Source organism: Melanaphis sacchari, unplaced genomic scaffold (assembly GCF_002803265.2).
Source record: "Melanaphis sacchari strain LSU unplaced genomic scaffold, SCAv2.0 Contig568_pilon_pilon, whole genome shotgun sequence".
Classification (NCBI taxonomy): Eukaryota; Metazoa; Arthropoda; class Insecta; order Hemiptera; family Aphididae; genus Melanaphis; species Melanaphis sacchari.
The window spans coordinates 16,772-36,446 of record NW_020271397.1 but is presented as its reverse complement, the minus strand read 5'-3'; the positions used below and the strand labels follow the sequence as shown (position 1 = coordinate 36,446).

Here is a 19,675-nt window from a genome sequence, read left to right as displayed (position 1 = left end):
ATTGTAATACATAGAATAACAAGGAACAATATTTGAAACTAAAATCATTTTTTCCTATTTTGATTTTTGGTTTCTTTTTTTCTGATTTTGATTTCAATTTTAAATACCGGTACTCATTTTTCAATTTACATTTCAGTTTCAAATAGGTACCGATATTGCTTTTTTTTTTTATTTTAATTTTGATTTTGACATTGTTTTTGTGTTTTAAAAGTTTTCATTAAGATCTAATTCCAAATGTGATACAAAGGTTTGGATTTTCCTTTTTGACTTTTGAATTGAATTAGTACTAGGAAATATGTTGCAATGACACCGCATATCTATAAAATAAAATGTATTATTATTATAACATAACCATTTATAAAAGGAATTTATGTTTATATATAAACGTTCAATTCGAGTTATTTTCATAAGCTTACAGCTTTCATTAGGTCCATATTAACAATAAAAAATCCTCCAATTGTTGAATTTATTTTCCTAGCATTTAATTGTATCCAAAAAATGTTAATCTAAAGTCACAATATAAAATTATTATTACTATTCTCTATTTTAATTTTAATAACAATAATTTAAACATTTTACCGTTTTTTTAAGATCCAAGTCCATGTGAGATCTATGTTGAAGTTTAAATTTTTGTAAGCTCGCTGCAGTCCTGTTAGCCTGCAGGCGATAATTCAATTATGTAATTAGTATTATTATATTATACTAACTAGTACAATACATTTTTGAACATTATTACAACAGAAATCATCTTAAGCATTACAAGTTGACAACTTCACATTACTGCTATTAAATCAATTAATGTGTTTTTTTATTAATCTTCTATGAGTTTTTTGTTTTACTTTTTTTTGCATAAATTGGTTTAATTTTTATATAGTAATTTGATTTTGTATTTTTTTAAATATAAATCGAACGAGTGTTTTAATTCAAGTATACGGCTGTTAGTAAAATAGACGAAAAACATAGTCGTAAGTCTTGAAAAATTTGGTAAATTTAGTCATATATCAAATTGGTCGCATATACATAATATATATATATATAACAACTTCTCTTATCCGTGGTTTAAAGAGCAACACAGTACCATAATATTAAAAATGATAATTAAAGCGTGGTGTGAAATATATATAAATGTATGACATTTTCAATAATTGTTACAACATAAGTCTTATTATTTATAATTGTCTAAAATATTACTTATTACCTACAAAATATGCTGATCATTATTTCGCTACTTTATTACACTATGCGACGGCCAAATGTGTGTGATCAATTGACTGTTTACCACGTATACGCATATTATATTTAAAACGTTATTGTTGTAAAAAAAAAAATTGTCGATCTCCTCAAGACTTGCGTAAAACAACGGTCAATCCGGCTGACAGTGTTTCCCTCCGCTGTAAACTTCCAAAATCGTTAAGTAATAATCATAACGAAAAATAATAACTAAATTTTGAGTAAAATATCATGACGTTATCGTTATCGTCGGGCGTTTAATAAAACCATAGACCTTATACTGAGTGTTTCGCCAACGCCGGACTTACCTCGATTGGCTCGTGGACGACGATGACTCGTGCTCTGATGGGAGGGGTGGGAACATAAATAATAAAATAATAAAAGAAAACGAAAACGAACAATATATTATAAACTATAAAATGTATGCCATCTTTTATTTTAACGAAAAGAAACAACTCAATTATGTAAATAATAATAATAATAATAATGTCCTTGATAATAATAATAAAATTAGAGGTATACCTCAAAAAGGAATAGGAAATCTGTATCCTTTGACCAGAGCTGGCAAGTATCCCGAGCTGCAGATTTGATTTCTCCTGACTTACCGGAACTGGTGGAAAAAGTCGGTGAGTCGATAATAATCGCATCAATAGACAAAAAAATGGTAAAATACCAATAAAATAGTGCATTCAAGCAAAAACACGTACTTTTTTTTCCCAACTGGCAGGAGTTGACAACAGCAGCAATAACGACATACTAATATAATGTGAAGACCTGCAACGTATACGGCCAGCTAAAATAGCAGAGCGCGCAACGTCGCAATATTGCCGGACACTGCACGTTCCAGCTGAACGGCGGCGCTTGACTTCTCGACCAGGGGGGGGGGGGTGTCCGATTATCATACCAACTTGCGCGAACACCGAGTATAAGGTCTACGAACAAAAACGCACGTGCCTGACTGGACAGACGGGCGCCCGCGTAACAGAAATACGACAGTTGGACCAGGAACAGGAATATCTCGCCCACGTGCTCGACGACGAGTACGGCGGCCACGCGGGCGAACGGGAGGCTGCTCTGCGCGGCGGCCCACAGCTCGATGATGCGGAAAACGACCATGGTGATGCGGACGACGGTGTACGGCCACTTGAGCAACAGGGCCGCCGAGTACGCCCGATTCAGGTGGCCCGCCTGCCGGCCAAACTCGTCGGACACCCGGGCCAGGCGGGCCACGCGCGCGGCCAGCGACCGGCGCGCGTCCCGGCCCGCCGCGTCCGACTCGAGCAGCTGGCCGATGCGCGCGTAACCGTGGCCCAGCACGTAGTACTGGAACGTGGCCAGGCTGTAGACGGCTATCTGGCTCAGCGCGTTGGCGCTGTACAAAAATATGACGGTCACCGGTACGGCCGCCGTGTACATCCATATGAGCGCCGAGTACGCGACGATCATCGCGGCCGAGTAGTACTTGGCGGCCGGCGACAGCAGCGCGGCCGCGTCCCGGTCCGTTTCCCGGATGAACGCCAGCACGCGCTCCGTGCCGGCGAGCGCGGCCGCCTTGTGCCGGCGCCCGTAGAACATGGCGCACGCCAACGTCGAGAACGGGCCCAGGTTCCGGTTGGCCAGCTCGATGACCGCGAAGCAGTACGACTCCTCGAAACACTTCCGGAACGACGCGCCGACGTAACCGGAAGCTTCCAGGTAGTTGTAGTATATGATAAACGCGTCCAGGGTCGCGTACGCCAGCCACACGTGCACGACGCGCCAGTCGAACGCGTACTTGTGTCCTGTGGGCTCGAAAAACCGAGGAGACAATAAATTATTTATAGTTTTTACTATGGTCACTTTGTTTTCTAATCGACGTCGACGTTGGACAGTTTTTTGTAACGATATGTCCAGCCGTAACGATATGGTAATACCGTTGGTAGCTATACGAACACGCGGAGCATATCAAGAAAATATTTCAAGAGGAAAACATAAAATTCTATAGGGCTCCAAAAAGTGTCAACAAGTGTCTATAACGAATTCCGATAAGCAGTTCACGTTTTTGTATGGTTTATATTGTGTCATCGTGATAAACGCGATGTATAATTTACAAAATTCACGAAGTTCGCGTACCTTATTTACTATCACTCGTTGCGTGTGCTTTAAATAAATTATACAACCCCTGCTGTTAAATAGTTTATTGTTTTCGTTCTGATCCCTGTCAAAGTGTGTACTGCACTTTTTTAAATTGAATTTGGGGTTTCTTAATTTAATGTAAAGTTCATAAATTATTTATGACTGTTATGCTACATTTAATAATTTCGAGAAGTTGTATCCTGGTTTTTTACTAAGAAAGCTTTTATGTGCAAAAAGTAATTGTAAATTCAAGTGTTAACTTTATGTAGTAAATTAATATGAAATTAAATTCATTGCAATACAAATAATAATATTATGAACCGTAACTAATAATTTACTTGAAAATATGTAGTTAATTAAACGTTTTACTTAAATAATTAAATACTAAAAAAATTATATAAATTATCTAAAACTACTGACATTCCGGCATGTGAAAAAAATCACACAAATTAAGTCCGGGATGCAATTCATCTAAAATGGTACTGACGTGGGTCGTAATTCGAGCGCACCTGTCGTCGTTTAGACGAAGATTAAATATTTTATTTTTTTTTACACTGACAAATATGCGTTGGGTTTGGGTCGGCTATAAGTTTTTAACCATTTTTTTTCAACTAGCATTAATTTTTTTTTCACTTTTTGAAAATGGCGATCCTGTGACGTTTGAACAGTTATTTTTTCTTTCATTACATGTATATAATATATTGTATAGCCATATTTATATAGTTTGTACGTGAAGAAATGTCAAAAAATATCTGTTGTATTTTGTAGAAAATTTTAATAAAATAATATTTGACACAAATTAAAAATATCATAATGTTTTCTAGTTATACAGATCTATTGAAAATTTTTCGATTGACCAATATAACATGCAATATTCACCCCCTTCCCAATAAAAATGTCGTTTTAGGGGGGTAACAATATTTTAGTATATATTTTATCTCGGTTTCTTTAACCTAAGATATATTTAACAGGGGAAGTAAAAATTTGTAAGGATAATAGAATACTGAGACATTGGTACTCTTGTATTATATATTAGCGTACGTGGCGAGTGCAGCTAACTGGCGCCTAAGTGGTTAAATTGATTCTTCCGAAATACATATTGAAATTATTAAAAAATAGAAAACTGTGGATATCGATAAAATTACAAGAGTTGGGCAGTATTTTTTATTCGAATATTTTACATACATTTCTTAAGAACAATATTGTATCGTGTATCTAGAATTCCGATACAGCCGCGAGAAACATCAATAACTTTTTATTGTGGTACACTTTTACACTATGTATCGAGTGTCTTGTAAAATATACCTATTCAACGGTAGATACTTCTAAATACTCATTTTTTTTTTTTTTTTTTTTTTACTAAGATTAAAAGTTTTTATTAATATGAATATGTGTAGTATTTATATTTAGTTTAGATATAGTTTTTATCTTTATTATATTATTTTAATGAACAGTTTTGATATCTGTATGTCCCACACAACTTCCGTACTCGGTGAATTGATCAATCACTGTACTTAACGAGTTATATGAGGTATAGAAGGCATTAATTAAATTAATGTGAATTGTAGAGCACTATAACAATTATACTTATCATTCACCAACTTTCTTGTGGTTTCAAATCTATTGTAACAATTTACACATAATCTAACCAAATCGAGCCGTATTTTTTGCACACGTAGATATACATACCAGATTAGAACATAATACGGTCTCAACTCTCAGTGGGAGTTTTCCGAGTGCGTCCCGAAATGACCCTTTTTTAATGTTTCAAGTGCGTTCCACGAAAAAAAAGTCATATTTTTGATTTAGCTCTAGTGCGTCCCAGTTCATTTAGAGTTACTCGGGCTACACTATGAGGAACTGCAGGCCTCACCTCAAAAATATTTTTTATTTCTTATTTATGATAATATCTTTTATTTTAGCTTACACCTTTGAATTTGGGTGAGCGTACTAATTATTTAAAAAAATTAAAAAACCGTTGGTTATTATTATTATATTAAAATAATTACATATTTGTTGAAATAATAAAATAAAATATAATTTATCTTTTTATTATTACTTACTTGTGATTATAGGTTTCAATGTTATTTATTTAAATTATTATAAACCAGATTTTCTTATAAGTATAAATATTATTTTACATATTTTAAGTATATGGTGAAATTAATTTAACTATCGAGTGTCTATACTATTTAACTAGGTGGTTTTCAATATTTAATTAAACACGACACACTGTGTTCTTCAAAAATTGTTTATGGTATATACTTCTCCAATTCAATTTTTGCTTCAATGATGATCTATTTTGCAATTTTAATTGTTTATGATAAATTAGGTAAATAACATTGTATTTGATTATACATTTATAATAATTAATTAATGTTTTATTATATTTTTATAATTTATAACTATTATAAAAATAAAAAAAAAACTTTCAAAATTTTGCAGTCTAACGATTAAAACATTCTAATCTATAGAATCGCAAATAATTTCCAATACTCGGTACTTCGTATATAATATAAGGTATCAGGTATCTTAGTAATTAATATCACGATTCTCTAAAGACAAGTAGCCAAAGTCTCTAGTGTAACGATCCTCATTTCACTCATTGTCCATCTCTAATAATTTTGTCTACTATTCGGGAACTGCAAAGGCGTAAATCGCGATCACATTCGTCAATATCGGTCGTGCAGAAATTTTACATTGTTAAATATTATAAAAATACCAAAAATAATTTTACGATAACTACTGCTGTGACTGAGCATAATATTTTATACCTCGTACTTCGTCCGAGTCTCCATCGTAGTGTTCGCCGACACCGTCGGTTCGCCTGCGAGTGATGGGTAATCCACAGCATACTGCCAATGTGTGTGTCAAACGCATGTACCCGTAACAGACGTCGTCGTTGACATCGTCAGCGCGCTTATCGATTTTCATTTTACGCCCGAAAAAAACTCAAACGAGTCGACGCTAATAATATTGTGTTCACCGGAGTATACGTGGTCTCAACACGATTACATGCACCAAAGATCACTGCAACAATTGCTAAAGCAGCAGGGTGTTATAAATAAATTAGACTCAGTCAAACGCCAACACAATTCTGTGTAATAGGTACACAATTTCGTGCACCCGTAAAATGGATTGACGATAATGATGTTCTTTTTTGAGTCAGTGCTATCGTTCGGCAACAATATTTCCAAAGGCCTTTACACAGGTATAACGTTAAAGTGATGTGGGGGCGTACCTAAATGTGTTGTCCACGGTGTGCCGTATATATAGATACTATATCTATACAATTATATCAATATGTGTATTTTCGTATAAAATATTATATTGCATAGTAATTTTCTATACTTGAATTGGACAATGTTTATATATTTATATTACAGTAATCGATCGGTGTGCGTGTATATAATTTACGACCATATACTATACATAAATTGTATGTCGTTAAATATTTATAGGGTACATTATTCAAGGAGTTAGTATTGACTTAAATTTTGGCCTTTGAAACGATTGCGCCTACAGCCTACCCGTATCAAACGTTTTGATTAAAACAATTAAATTAATTTTTACGTTTTTAATTTTTTTTTTTTTTTCGTAATCATAGGTTTGACGTATTGCACAATTGCATTTTGACCGAAATTAATTTAACTAAATAGGTATACTATCGTCTATAAAAATTTTGAAAACACAGATAATCCTAAATTGTCTATTCTACTATACTTTATTAAATTAACACATATTAATTTATTGAATTTTAATCGTCACTATTGACATTATTGCCAGAGAGTTCAATTCAATACACTAAGAATTAAAAAATATGCAGAAACATGCACTTAAAAATATGAAAAATACAAAATTAATATTTTGATATATGTAATTATAGAGTGTAGATACTTCCTAATAGAAATAAATTTCAAATTTTTAGATAAACCTTTGTTTCTTGTAATTATTATAGTCATTAGTCGTTCTAAAATATCAATCAATAATGAGTTTTTAAGTAGATATTTATTGGTTTTTATTACTTTCTATTTATAGAAAAATTATATTGATGACAATTTAAGTTTAAAACAATCGAAAAATATTTGAATTATAAATCAAGATAAAATTGATATTGTTAAATTTATCAACGTTCACTAGAAAAAAATAATAGCTTATCTCGAGCTATTATAAACTTAGAATATTCACAACAGTACTAATAAAAATAAAGAAATCAGCTATAATAAATATTATTTAAATAATTTGATTACCTCTTAGATTATTTATTAGTTAATAAAGTGACTCAGGTATTTTATACATATAATTTTATTCAAATTATTTTTATTTCTATGATTCCAAAAAACAAATATTAAGTTAATTTAAAACGTACCTACTACGATAAAAAATATTAATTTATAACAAATCTACTATTAATATTTAAGAATGTTGTGGTTGTTAGAATAATAAAATATAATACTGTTTTTTATTTATTGTAGAATGATAACATTATTATTGTAATAATAAAAACAGCCTATAATGTGAATTAAACATTTAAAATAATGTAATGATTGTAAAAGAAACAATAACTACCTGTAGTAAACATTATACAAAAAGTAAAAATGAATTGTATTAAATTTATAAATCTTTTTCATATATTTTAAATTAATAATATTATTAAAACTAATTTACATTGTACGAATTCAATCTATTTTTTCTATAGTATTCCTCAACGGGGAGAACATATCTACACACTTTCGGAACCTCAAAATCATTTTAAATTCGCTACTCAAATCTATTTTCAATAAACCGATTTTATTTACTACGGTTGATTTACACAATAGATTAATGATATTCAATTTTCAATTATTTTATGGAAAAAATAATTGTTTATTGTTATAGAATATGAAAATATTTATTGATATTCCATTTTATAATTACAATACTTACTATTATGTTAACACTAATGCCATCGTCCTTAAAATTAATATAGTATTTAAGCAACAAAGCCTTAAATATTAGTTCATTCAATTTCGCATTAAAAATACAATAAATACTCATAATATCAATACCTAGTTTAAAAATGTTCAAAAATATATTATTTATGTTTTTTCAATAATAATTTCTCTTACGACGATTTTATTGAAATAATTTTTACGTTAACTGTTATTATAAATTAATAATATGATTAAAAGCTAAAATATTGTAATATAACTAATTAATTTATTTATTCTAATTAGATTCTTTCTCCTAAAGCACAGTTATAAACTCTTTTGAGGAGGTGTTATAATTGCTTTAAACTTTTATGAATATGTAGGTATATTTTTAATTGATTTGTAACAATAATGAATAATATTATATAATTTTTTTTCTTACTTAACAAAATACATTTTACCTATTGGTATTGTAAATTAAAATTTGATTAAAATAATCAAATATATGCATTTTAAAAATTTCCAATATTGTTTTATAATAAACGTATCACCTATTTATTAGATTATTATTGCTGTGTTGTAATTGTAAAATATTATTATTTTTTTTTTTGTAAATAAAAATGTTTTACGTAGTTATAGATTTTGATACGATGTATGATGTAATTTATAATTATATAAATATTATTTATAATTTTATTTACCTTTTATAAACTCAAAATAAAAGTTTACATCCATAATCAATATTATGATTCAGATATACAATTTGATAATAGTATGCTATTTTGATTAAAAATTATTTTATATTTTTAAAGTTAATATATAGGTATATTTATATATATAGTCATATTATGTACTTCATATATAATTTAAAATATGTAACAATACATATAAACTATAGTGTATTATTTTATTTTATGAAAAGAAAATTATTTTCAAATGTCTTGATAGGCACAAAAAATAAAATAATAGTCAAATAGTGGAGAAAACTGATTTATTTTGTGATGTACATATTATTCATTTACATACATTTTGGTATAATTACATATTATTGTAATATTTGGACTATAGCATTTTTGAGTTTGTGACGTATGAATTACATGGCGAATTAACAGTTCTGAAAAATAAAAAATAAATAAGTAAAGGTATTGTAATAAGTATAAATGTTCAACTTACAATACAAACTTCGAAGTTAAAATTAATTAGAGATTTTATTTCAAGACTTTAACTACATATATTTTATTATTATTATAAAATATTATTCTTAAACGAATTTTTGAGAGTGTTTCAAATTTTTTTACAGTTTCTTACAATATCTTAATTGAAAATAATTGATTATTTTAGTAATTTTTTATTGTCGATTCATCAAATATTTTTTTTTTACGTTGAACTGAGAGTAAAAAAAATAAAATTTTATAATTTTTTGTCTCGTTTCATAATAATTTAATTAATTATTGCTTTGTTTATATTTAGTTGGGATAAAAAATAAATAATCAGATGTTATTAGAGGGTATAACAATTAATAATAATAAATTTAAATATTGTATTTAACTATACAGATATATCTACTGGAGAATAAAATAAATATTAGTTATTGAATTTACAATTTGTTTGAATTTGAACAATTTATGATATAAACTTGATTGTAAAATAATGCCATACAGAAAAAACCTAACAATCGTATACATTGAAAATAAATTAGAATGAATCAAATAAAAGTAACTTTATAATTAATATTTATCTAACTACCAAGTATGTATTTAATACTGTATTATACGTTTTATAATGAGTATGCTTAGTTACAAATACTCACCATCAATTGGCTGGTGGCTGGGGCGGCCTTGGAGACGGTCTTGATGGCCTTAGCAGATTGGACTTGTCCAACGACAACGATGTTCATGGATACTTTTTCAGCGCCCATTTTTGGTTTTGGTTGGTTTTCGTGGATTAAAATAGAGTAAAAACTAAAAACAACAAAAAAAAAAAATAAATAAATAATAATATAAAACGGTTAAGTTTTCAACGTTGTGTGATGATATTACGATTAAACGAATAAATTAAATTATATTATAAATTATTATTGTTTTGTAAGTAGGTACTCACCAAAGAATAGATTTGCACAAAAAATGTGTTATGCCGGAATCGAGGAGCTGGACGTCTTTTTATACAAACATTCGAGTTGGACGATGAAGGTGGGGCATTGTGGCGTGATATCTATTAATATTATTATTGTGGTAAAATAAAGCGCGTGATTATATGAATTGTACTCGCATAATTTGAACAAAACTGATAAATTAAAAATGTTTAAATCACACGTATTGCGAAAAATAACACATTTAAAATACGATGATTTATTGTATATTATTATATTCTTATAATAAGTAGTTATATTATAGCTTGACAATAAAAAAATATTCATATTTATTACAGGGAACCAGTGGGTACCTGTTGGTAGGAGGAATTAAAAAATGTCCTAAAAAGAAGCCATTAGTACATGAAAATTAATTTTAATTAAAATTCTATAGTATCATATCTAAATATGGATTGCAATAACATTTATACACATTTAATATACATTATTGAAAAATTGTGTACTAAAAGGATAAAATAATAAAAGTCAGTTTTTTTGTTAGTACTTAATTTATATTATTTTATAATCAGCTATGGAATATAGTATTGACGTATGGACCTAATTGATGGTAGTTTGAGATCGAAAATTACACTCATTGTGTATAAAATATATTATAGCTATTACTTATATAGTTTAAAGTAAAGTTTATTAGTAGGTTGTAGTAAGTTGAATAATATTAAATCAGTATACATATGTATGTAGTATCCACTTAGTAAAATCAATATTTTCACGAATTGGATATTTAAATAGTGAAATATTCAAGATTGTGAATTTAAACAAACATAATATGGACTATTTTATATTTATATTATTATAAAATAACTAAATTTGTGTGTACATATGAATAATAATATTATACTTCTAAGCTTTTTTTTATTTTTTTTTTATTGAACTTAAGCCCGGCAACTAGAGCCATTAGCTGTTTGTAGGGGTTATGAACTGTGGTAGGAGGTAAGGTTGGTACGGTAGGTTGTATTTTTACGATTGTTACGGTTGATAGTAAACACGTGTATGTGTGGCAAGGTTTTTAACCACTATGATCCCGAGTGGTCACCCATCCGGGAGTTAGCAGCTACTAACCGTTACTTACTCTCAGTTGCATTCCGCAACTGGAAGCAGCCAACGCGCCATGCCAAGCCTTTTTAAGCTTTTTATGAAACAAACTATTTCATAAAATTTTATAAAAATATATGCAATGAGAGGAAAGGGTTTAAACATCAGTCTTGTTTATTTTACCCTATTATAGATAGAAAATAGAAACATAGGGTGATTGTGCTTGTGGGCCGAGAATAATTATTTGGATTCGCACTTTTTTGTGTTAGGTATAGGGAAATTACGCTAAATAGGTAATATACTAGTGAATGATAATATTAAAATATTCATAAAATTTAAATACATAGTGAAAATTAGATTTTTTTTATTAAATAAAATTAATATTTTAATTTACATTTAAATAATATTGGCTTCAGAGTATAGGTACTCGGTAAAATGATAAAATACAATAAATTAATTTAATGTAATATTCTATGTATAAAAGTTTTATAATATATTTACTTGAGATTTAAAATTTGAAATATTTAAATAAAATTTTACTCAATGCACATCATAACATTTTAATAACTAATGAATATATTAAGTATTATATTATTGGAGAGGTAAAATACTAGAATTATAGAAATAATGATTCAAAAAAAAAAAAAAAAATGAATAAAATAAAAATATAGTTTGAAAAAATTGCAAGTTGCATAATTATTATGTATGATCTATACATAGAATCATAGGTTCAACATTTTTTAAAAACCATTTAGTTTATATTTTTTTTCCATATTAAATTCATATTTTTGAATTCAGCATCTTGTTTGTTGATTATTTGCTTATAAATAAACGTCCTTAACGTTGATAACTTTAACTAGTCTACTTTTGGTAGTATATGTGATTAACATGATTATTTACTCAATTTTAAAACCTATTTATTCTTAGCTCATTTTTATATCACTGCATATTGAGTCCCCGATTAATATAGTGTACTTAAAACAATAATTTGAATGTAAAATATAATTTTTAAATAATAATATTAATAATTTACTTTGTACTTTTAAAATATACAAATAATTATCTAAAAAAAAAATAGTTTATTCTCTGCTATGTCTAAATTAAAAAATAATTTTAAATTGGTGAACACTCATGTTAAGACAATTTTTTAAATAAAGTATTGATTTATAATTTTTTTTTTTTAATCTATTCATTTTGTTAGGTTTAATGTAGATACGTGGATTTAATAATAATAAAAAAACATTTTAAGTTATTCATTTACATATTTTAGTCTTGTATGTGACGTATTGATTTAAAATAATGTAAATCATAATATTATGCTTAATACATTATTTTTATACATAATATATGTTATTATATTAGGTATCTATTTTTAAAATTACGATAAATTTGATGTGAACAAAAATATAGTCGATAAGTTTTTTTTTTTTTTTTATTAAATTAAATTTAACCCCTTCACCTATCTTCGCTTTTGTCTTAAACATGTATTGTCACGTCAAAACGGGGTTGCTAAAGCTACGTTTTAAGATTATTATTTAATTTTTACCCGGTAAAAATATATCATATACATATTATTACATATTAATGTAATGCTTTTAAGCACAATTTATTATGTACCAGGTACCTAACATAAACACTGACTTTTGCGATGGTCATTTTCGTTATTCTTTATTAAATCTATATAACACAACGTGCATTTACTATTTCGTTTAAAATTTCCAATAAATACTGTAATGAAATATTCAACCACCATTTATAATATTATCGTCAATTGTGCCGAAAAATCATTATTTGCTATGGGATATGACCTAAATATACTTGTAATAAATTATTATTTATCAACTTCCTAAACGAATCGTAATATTCAGTTATTGAAAGTTCATTTAATATTATGATTATATATAGAGTTAAAATAATATTATATGGCGTGAGCGTATCATTATTCAAATGTATTCAAGTATTAAAATATTAATATCAACAACGGCATAAACATAGTAACAATAATATAACGTCATTTGAAGACGTGGCACCACTTTGTCGATGACCAACGGACGTACACTGTTGTTCGATCACGCCATGCCGCCCGACGCTAATCAGAGGTATAAATAGATGTCCGGCTTCTCGATTCCGGCATAACACTTTTTTTGTGCAAATCTATTCTTTGGTGAGTACCTACTTACAAAACAATAATAATAATTTATAATATAATATAATTTATTCGTTTAATCGTAATATCATCACACAACGTTGAAAACTTAACCGTTTTATATTATTATTATTATTATTATTTATCTATTTTTTTTTTTTTTTTTTGTTTTTAGTTTTTACTCTATTTCAATCCACGAAAACCAACCAAAACCAAAAATGGGCGCTGAAAAAGTATCCATGAACATCGTTGTCGTTGGACAAGTCCAATCTGCTAAGGCCATCAAGATCGTCTCCAAGGCCGCCCCAGCCACCAGCCAATTGATGGTGAGTATACCTGATCTCTTTATAATGTTCATTCAACTTTTGAATGGTTTATAAATTACTATATATTAATTACAAAATTGTTTGGTAAGACTTGAACATTTGTTGAGTGTCTGCATCCTAAAATTCATTAAAATTAATTTAAAATCACAGAATATTGTTAATATAGTAATTTAAATCAGTGAAAATGATAAAATATGAGAATATAAGATTTTTTATAATTTATACAGTAAAAGTATATTATTGTTTCTACATCTAATTTTCACATTATTATATTTGAGAACTGATTTTTTATTCAAATAATTTGTATGATATTATAAACTAGAAAAATATAAAATTTTAATCTAATACATTATACCTACACTTTATGTTATGTCTAATCACACATTTTACACTATTCATTTTTTATTTTGTTTCAGAATTGTTAATTCAACATGTAATTCATCTATTACAAACCCAAAAATGCCATAGTCTAAACAATACTTTTATCTAATCAATATTATGTATTGACATTACTAAATAAATCAGTCTTTTCCGTAATTTACACTGTTTTATTTATTTATTATTATTATTATTATTTTTTTTTGTTACTTTATTACGTTTAATTTTAAGATGAATTACGAAAATATGTAATTTACTTGAACACTATTATTGGAAAATATTTAAAAAAAGTCTTTTATAGTTTATTATCATAATGTATGATAACTATAGTGTTTATTAACAACTCGAATGTAATCCGTTTATAAACGAGTAATAAAAATATAAATAATTATATTATACAAATGTATACAATGCAGGTATAGCAGTGACATATTGTACTCGTACATTCTTAATATAACGTGTCAATGATCTTAATATTGGTACTAATATCAATAACCTATAATTATTATAATGATAGTGTGTAATTATTGTGAGTATAATTGACTACTGATGATGCATTCTGGCTCAAGCAGTGATTCGAAATTAATCTTTGAACTATTATTCAAGTTTTCTGGTCATCTGATATTTAATAAGTAAAAATAGTTTATTTTTTTGTTAAACATTAGATAATATTTAATTAGTAATTAGTATAACTATACGCAAATATTATTTATTTTTTTAAATTGATGACGGCGTTTATTTTATAATATTAATATTATGTATTTTAAATGTATTTAGTATATTTTATAAAATATAAATACATTACGAGTACATAATATATCTATTACGATGAAAATGATCAGATATAGAATGGTTTTGCTTCATATAGTTTTGTCCATAATAAATTATGTTCTATTTATCAATTACCTCAAGTAAAAAAAAAAAAAAAATTGCTAATATTTATTTTTAATTTTTAATTTGACTTAATAAATTATCATTTTTATTTACTTATTACTATATCCCTATAAATAAAATCATACATAAAATTTCCATAATATAGTAATAATACTATACTATAGTACAGTATTATACTATTTAATATATAAAAAAATTGAATTTGTCATGATTACAAAGTTTATACTCCATAGTAATCTTCATCAATTCAATAATTTTCTTTCATAAATTTTTTTATTTAAATTTTAATATGCAATGGTAGCAACTCCTTGCGTCGGTGAGAGAGAGGAGGGTTCGGCAAGCAAATTTTTTAGTTAACCGAGTTTCGTAGTGTATACAGCTCTGGAAAAATCACTTGTATTTCCAAAATTAGTTACAAATAAATGAACAAAGATATAGCAAAATCTTTTTATTTTTTAATAAAAAATACTATGCCATCTTAATCAAATAAAATAATTATTTGGTTTTGAATATTATGTCTTGTAAATGGCGTTCTCTATTGTTGAAACATTGACGAAACCTTTATCGGAAGTTGTCTGTAGCTGTTCGTGTCATTTTTGGTAGAATGACAGGCACTTTCTGGTTGATTACCTCTTTGAGTGCTTACAGAGACGTTTTGACAAGGCGGAACCACAACTCAGACTGCGACATTCACTAGAAGTTTTGAGAAAGTTATTTTCTGGACATCTTCGCTGTTTGTAAGAAAACATCACCTGGCTCTCAAAGTTACCCTATTTATCAACTTGTGGTTATTTTCTTTGAGGATTTTTAAAAGCACAAATGTTCAATCATCGCCCCATATTTCTGCAAATACTTAAAAAGGCAATAACCTAGGAAATGGCTGTTGTTCCATCAGAAATGACTCGAACAGCTATGAATAACTTTTGAGAAAGGCTTCGTTAATGTGATAACAATGAAAAACACCATTTAAAAGACATGATGTTTAAAACCAAATAATTATTTTGTTTAGATTGTAAGATGGCATAGTATTTATTATTAAAAAAAAAAAATAAATAAATAAAATAAAAAATAATCTATAGCTTTTTTTTTAACTATGACATTTTGAAATATGAGAGATTTTTTGCTGGATCCTGCATTATATATTTATATTTGTACTTAAATATTATATTATTTAGGTATATAGAAATTATTGTGTATTTGTTGTTACTTGTAAATTTTGAAAACAACAAAAACTATATAACCGATTATCACGTATTAGATTCGATTGGTACTCCTATTGGTTTTGTTTTATTTAGGTAGGTACAGCAAAATAAAAAAAAAAAAATTATTGTACATACCTAAATATAAGTATTTAAAAGTATTAATTTATTTTTTAATATAGTAAAAATAATAATGTTGGTTTATTATGAAATACTAATAATCGATTATTGATTTGTCTCATTAAAACATATTTTGTAATGAATTTGAACTATAAATATCAAACAAATATCATAATTAATGATATTAATGTATCATGTAAACGATATTTTAGCTAAATGCGATGTCTTACTCATATTAATATTGCAGATACTTGCTACATGGCTTTATTCAACCTCCGTAAACACTCAATTATAATTTATAATACGTGTGTTATGCATATGGTGTATTGTGTATTATTGAGTTCACTTAATTTATTATGTAGAACTCCATTGGGTGATGATAGGTAGTAAATGTAATAATATTCATAGAATGTCTTGAAGTATGACATATTCCTGTGATTAGCTGAAATTCAGAAGGTATGTATTAGGTTGTTTATTTAAAAAAAAAAAAAAATTAAAACCAATCAATTTTAAAAATAAAAGTTTTTTTTTTATTTATTATTATAAATTTTTAATTTTTGTTTACCGAGAATCTATACAATCAAATATCGCAAATAAAATAAGGTTTTTGTTTTCAGTCGAAAACTGAAGCGGTTAAATGAATGATAAAAATTGTGTTGTTAATTATTTATAATTAAAGTATATATTTTTTGTTCGACTTTAGTTGTTAAAACGTCGATAAAACAAAATACGATTGCTAAAACATATCGGAACAGGAGATGGATGATATTATGAAATATCCAAATGACGCTTACTTTGTATTTGTATACGATATCGAAATCACATCAGTGTACTGACAATGATTTAGTGCTTACTGCTTATATTATATAATATCTATTATATAAAAAAAAATGTTTTGATCGATATCCATAGGTATAAGAGATATCTTTTAATATATATATTGTCACGCAGAAGTCGGATAAGGTCGACGTTATAATGGGTTAGAAATGGTAATTTTCAAACGAATGACGTTTACTGTCTATCGAGACAAATGCGAGTGTCGTCTGTGAAAATAGTATTTGCGGAAGACGTACTCGGCATCGTGCAAATTATGAAATGTATATAACATATATGTGCGCTCAAGTTGACACGCACAGCTATCTGACACATAGTTTTGCATGTGATTAAATTATATGTTATTTGTTTACTAAAGAACTACAAAAAAAGTACAACCAATGATATTTTAATGCGATAAATTGATTTTGAAAACAAATTTAAAACCTATACCGAATTCAATTTGTCTGAAATGATGTCTAAATTATTTTTTATCATTGCATATGACAGTGGATACCAACAATTTTTTTTTGTTCACGGAAATCTTGGGTGTTTTATAAAAATTAAAAAGCACCCTCCATACTATAATATGTATGAACGATTTATATTTCTAAAAATTTTAGGGCATATCTAAGGGCTAAGGCCAAATCACAGAATATTAATGTTCTTCGGGTAACTGGTTAATACTTGAGGACTACTGGTGTATGGTTTACCCCATGGAGGTCACTATAAAATTAATATAAATTAAGTTACTATTATATGGGATTATAATAAAATATTAGCTAATTAACCAAAAACAGCATAGATTTATAGGGTGCTAAAAAAAATGTCCACTGATAGTTTAGTATATTTGTACAGGAGTGCGTGTGTGTGTGTATGCGTGTCTGTATGACAGTCATATTATGGACCTCGGTGAGATATTTCATGATTATTTTAATTAATAATAAAAGTGTTTCTGTCCAAAAATTGTGTTTGATTTTCTTATAATCGCTTAACGTTATTATTTTATAAACTGAATACCGCTGGGATGTGTGTACTTAAAGTCAAAGAAGTTTTTCTTAAAACTGAACTATATGCTGTAGTATAAGTAATCTTGAGTCAATGAAATTTAAAATGGATAAAAAAAAGCAGAAAGAATCTTAAAAACAATTCAATGTCTATCTATTTTATATTTTAGGCTATTATTTGCAGAAATTTATTTGGTCGTAGCCCATTCGGCTACCGTTTTACAAAAAAGTCATTTTCCAAACGGCTCTTGTCCAAAAAGTCTAACGATCAGGTGAACTCTTAAATGAATCTAGTTTTTAACAACATACATTTCTTCTCACTTTATACAACTTAGACTTAGAACTGTCTCAAAAGAGGTGTGGTTAAAAATGTCTTGGTGTACACTAAGTAAATTATTAAAATTATATAAAAAAAGTTTATAGTATAATATGAAATTTTAAATTTAAAAAAATATAAATAATGGAAAAAATATTTGTATAAATAAAAATACTAAAAAAAAATCATATATCGGGTAAATTTGTTAGGCACAATCTTTTTATATAGTCTATGCGTGCTATTTTATTTGATGAAAACTCATAAATGATTTTTTCAACGAGCTCTTGTTTTTTTTTTCAATTAAACAGGTACTCATATGTCTAATAATTATTGTAGAGTTTACAATTATACAATTATTCGTGTTTGTACATTTTTTTTCGACGGGAGCCGTTTGAAAATAAACAAACAATAGACGGGAGCCGTTTAGGATCCGACGATTTATTTATATGATAATAATTACGATGATGAAGTGAATGTTTATTGTTAAGACTTAAAATAACCAACCAGTAAAATTACATATGTAGATACAAACATATAATACTATTACGTCTTTATTTTAGTCAAAGTATTATATTTGCTTAATAGTCTTAAGCATAGGTAAAAAAAAATATATTTTTTTGAAGTTAAATATAATTTATATTAAATTTAAACAATTTTATTAAATCTATGTTATAAATCTGATCTACATAATACCTTAGAAATTTCTTAAATATTTATGCAATTAAAATAGTTAACGTTTGTTTTAAGACTTAGAGTTTAAGTTGTAATCTAAAATATGGAAGAACATTTTTTTTCCTGATAAAAATATATTATAAATAAATAGCATTTATGTAATATTAAATTTTTTCTATAAATAATCATATTATTTTAAGTATTGGCCAGTTTTAAATAATAATAAATCTATTAATTTTAAACATGTATATCTTTTTTTCTTTATTAGTTGTATTTGTCATTGTAATAAAACTTAGAATGGTTTAATTATTACTTTTTGTTTTATTCACTTTCAAGGTTAGGTTTTGTACATTATGGATACATTTACA

At 27.3% G+C, this 19,675-nt stretch overlaps 1 protein-coding gene and 2 pseudogenes across 1 annotated transcript; 1 reads left to right on the top strand and 2 right to left on the bottom strand.

The window, feature by feature from the left end:
* Window positions 1–224: 224 nt before the first annotated feature.
* LOC112599910 lies at window positions 225–6,279 on the bottom strand. Its single transcript, XM_025347029.1, has 5 exons — window positions 6,120–6,279; window positions 2,185–3,152; window positions 580–657; window positions 417–506; window positions 225–317 (listed from the first exon to the last, which is right to left on the bottom strand). Exons 1-5 carry the CDS (start codon window positions 6,277–6,279, stop codon window positions 225–227), a joined length of 1,389 nt encoding a protein of 462 aa, XP_025202814.1.
* Window positions 6,280–9,239: 2,960 nt separating this feature from the next.
* On the bottom strand, window positions 9,240–13,092 carry LOC112599909 (annotated as a pseudogene).
* Window positions 13,093–13,383: 291 nt separating this feature from the next.
* On the top strand, window positions 13,384–14,449 carry LOC112599908 (annotated as a pseudogene).
* Window positions 14,450–19,675: the final 5,226 nt, after the last annotated feature.

Bases quoted from the DNA above. Each gene is read 5' to 3' on its own strand.
- LOC112599910 (XM_025347029.1), bottom strand. From the start codon at position 6,279: ATGAAAATCGATAAGCGCGCTGACGATGTCAACGACGACGTCTGTTAC. The intron at 658-2,184 runs GCACGTGCGTTT...TATCGCCTGCAG, and splicing joins GCGCCCGTCTGTCCAGTCAG to GCTAACAGGACTGCAGCGAG. The intron at 318-416 runs GTAAGCTTATGA...TTTATTTTATAG, and splicing joins ATATGGACCTAATGAAAGCT to ATATGCGGTGTCATTGCAAC.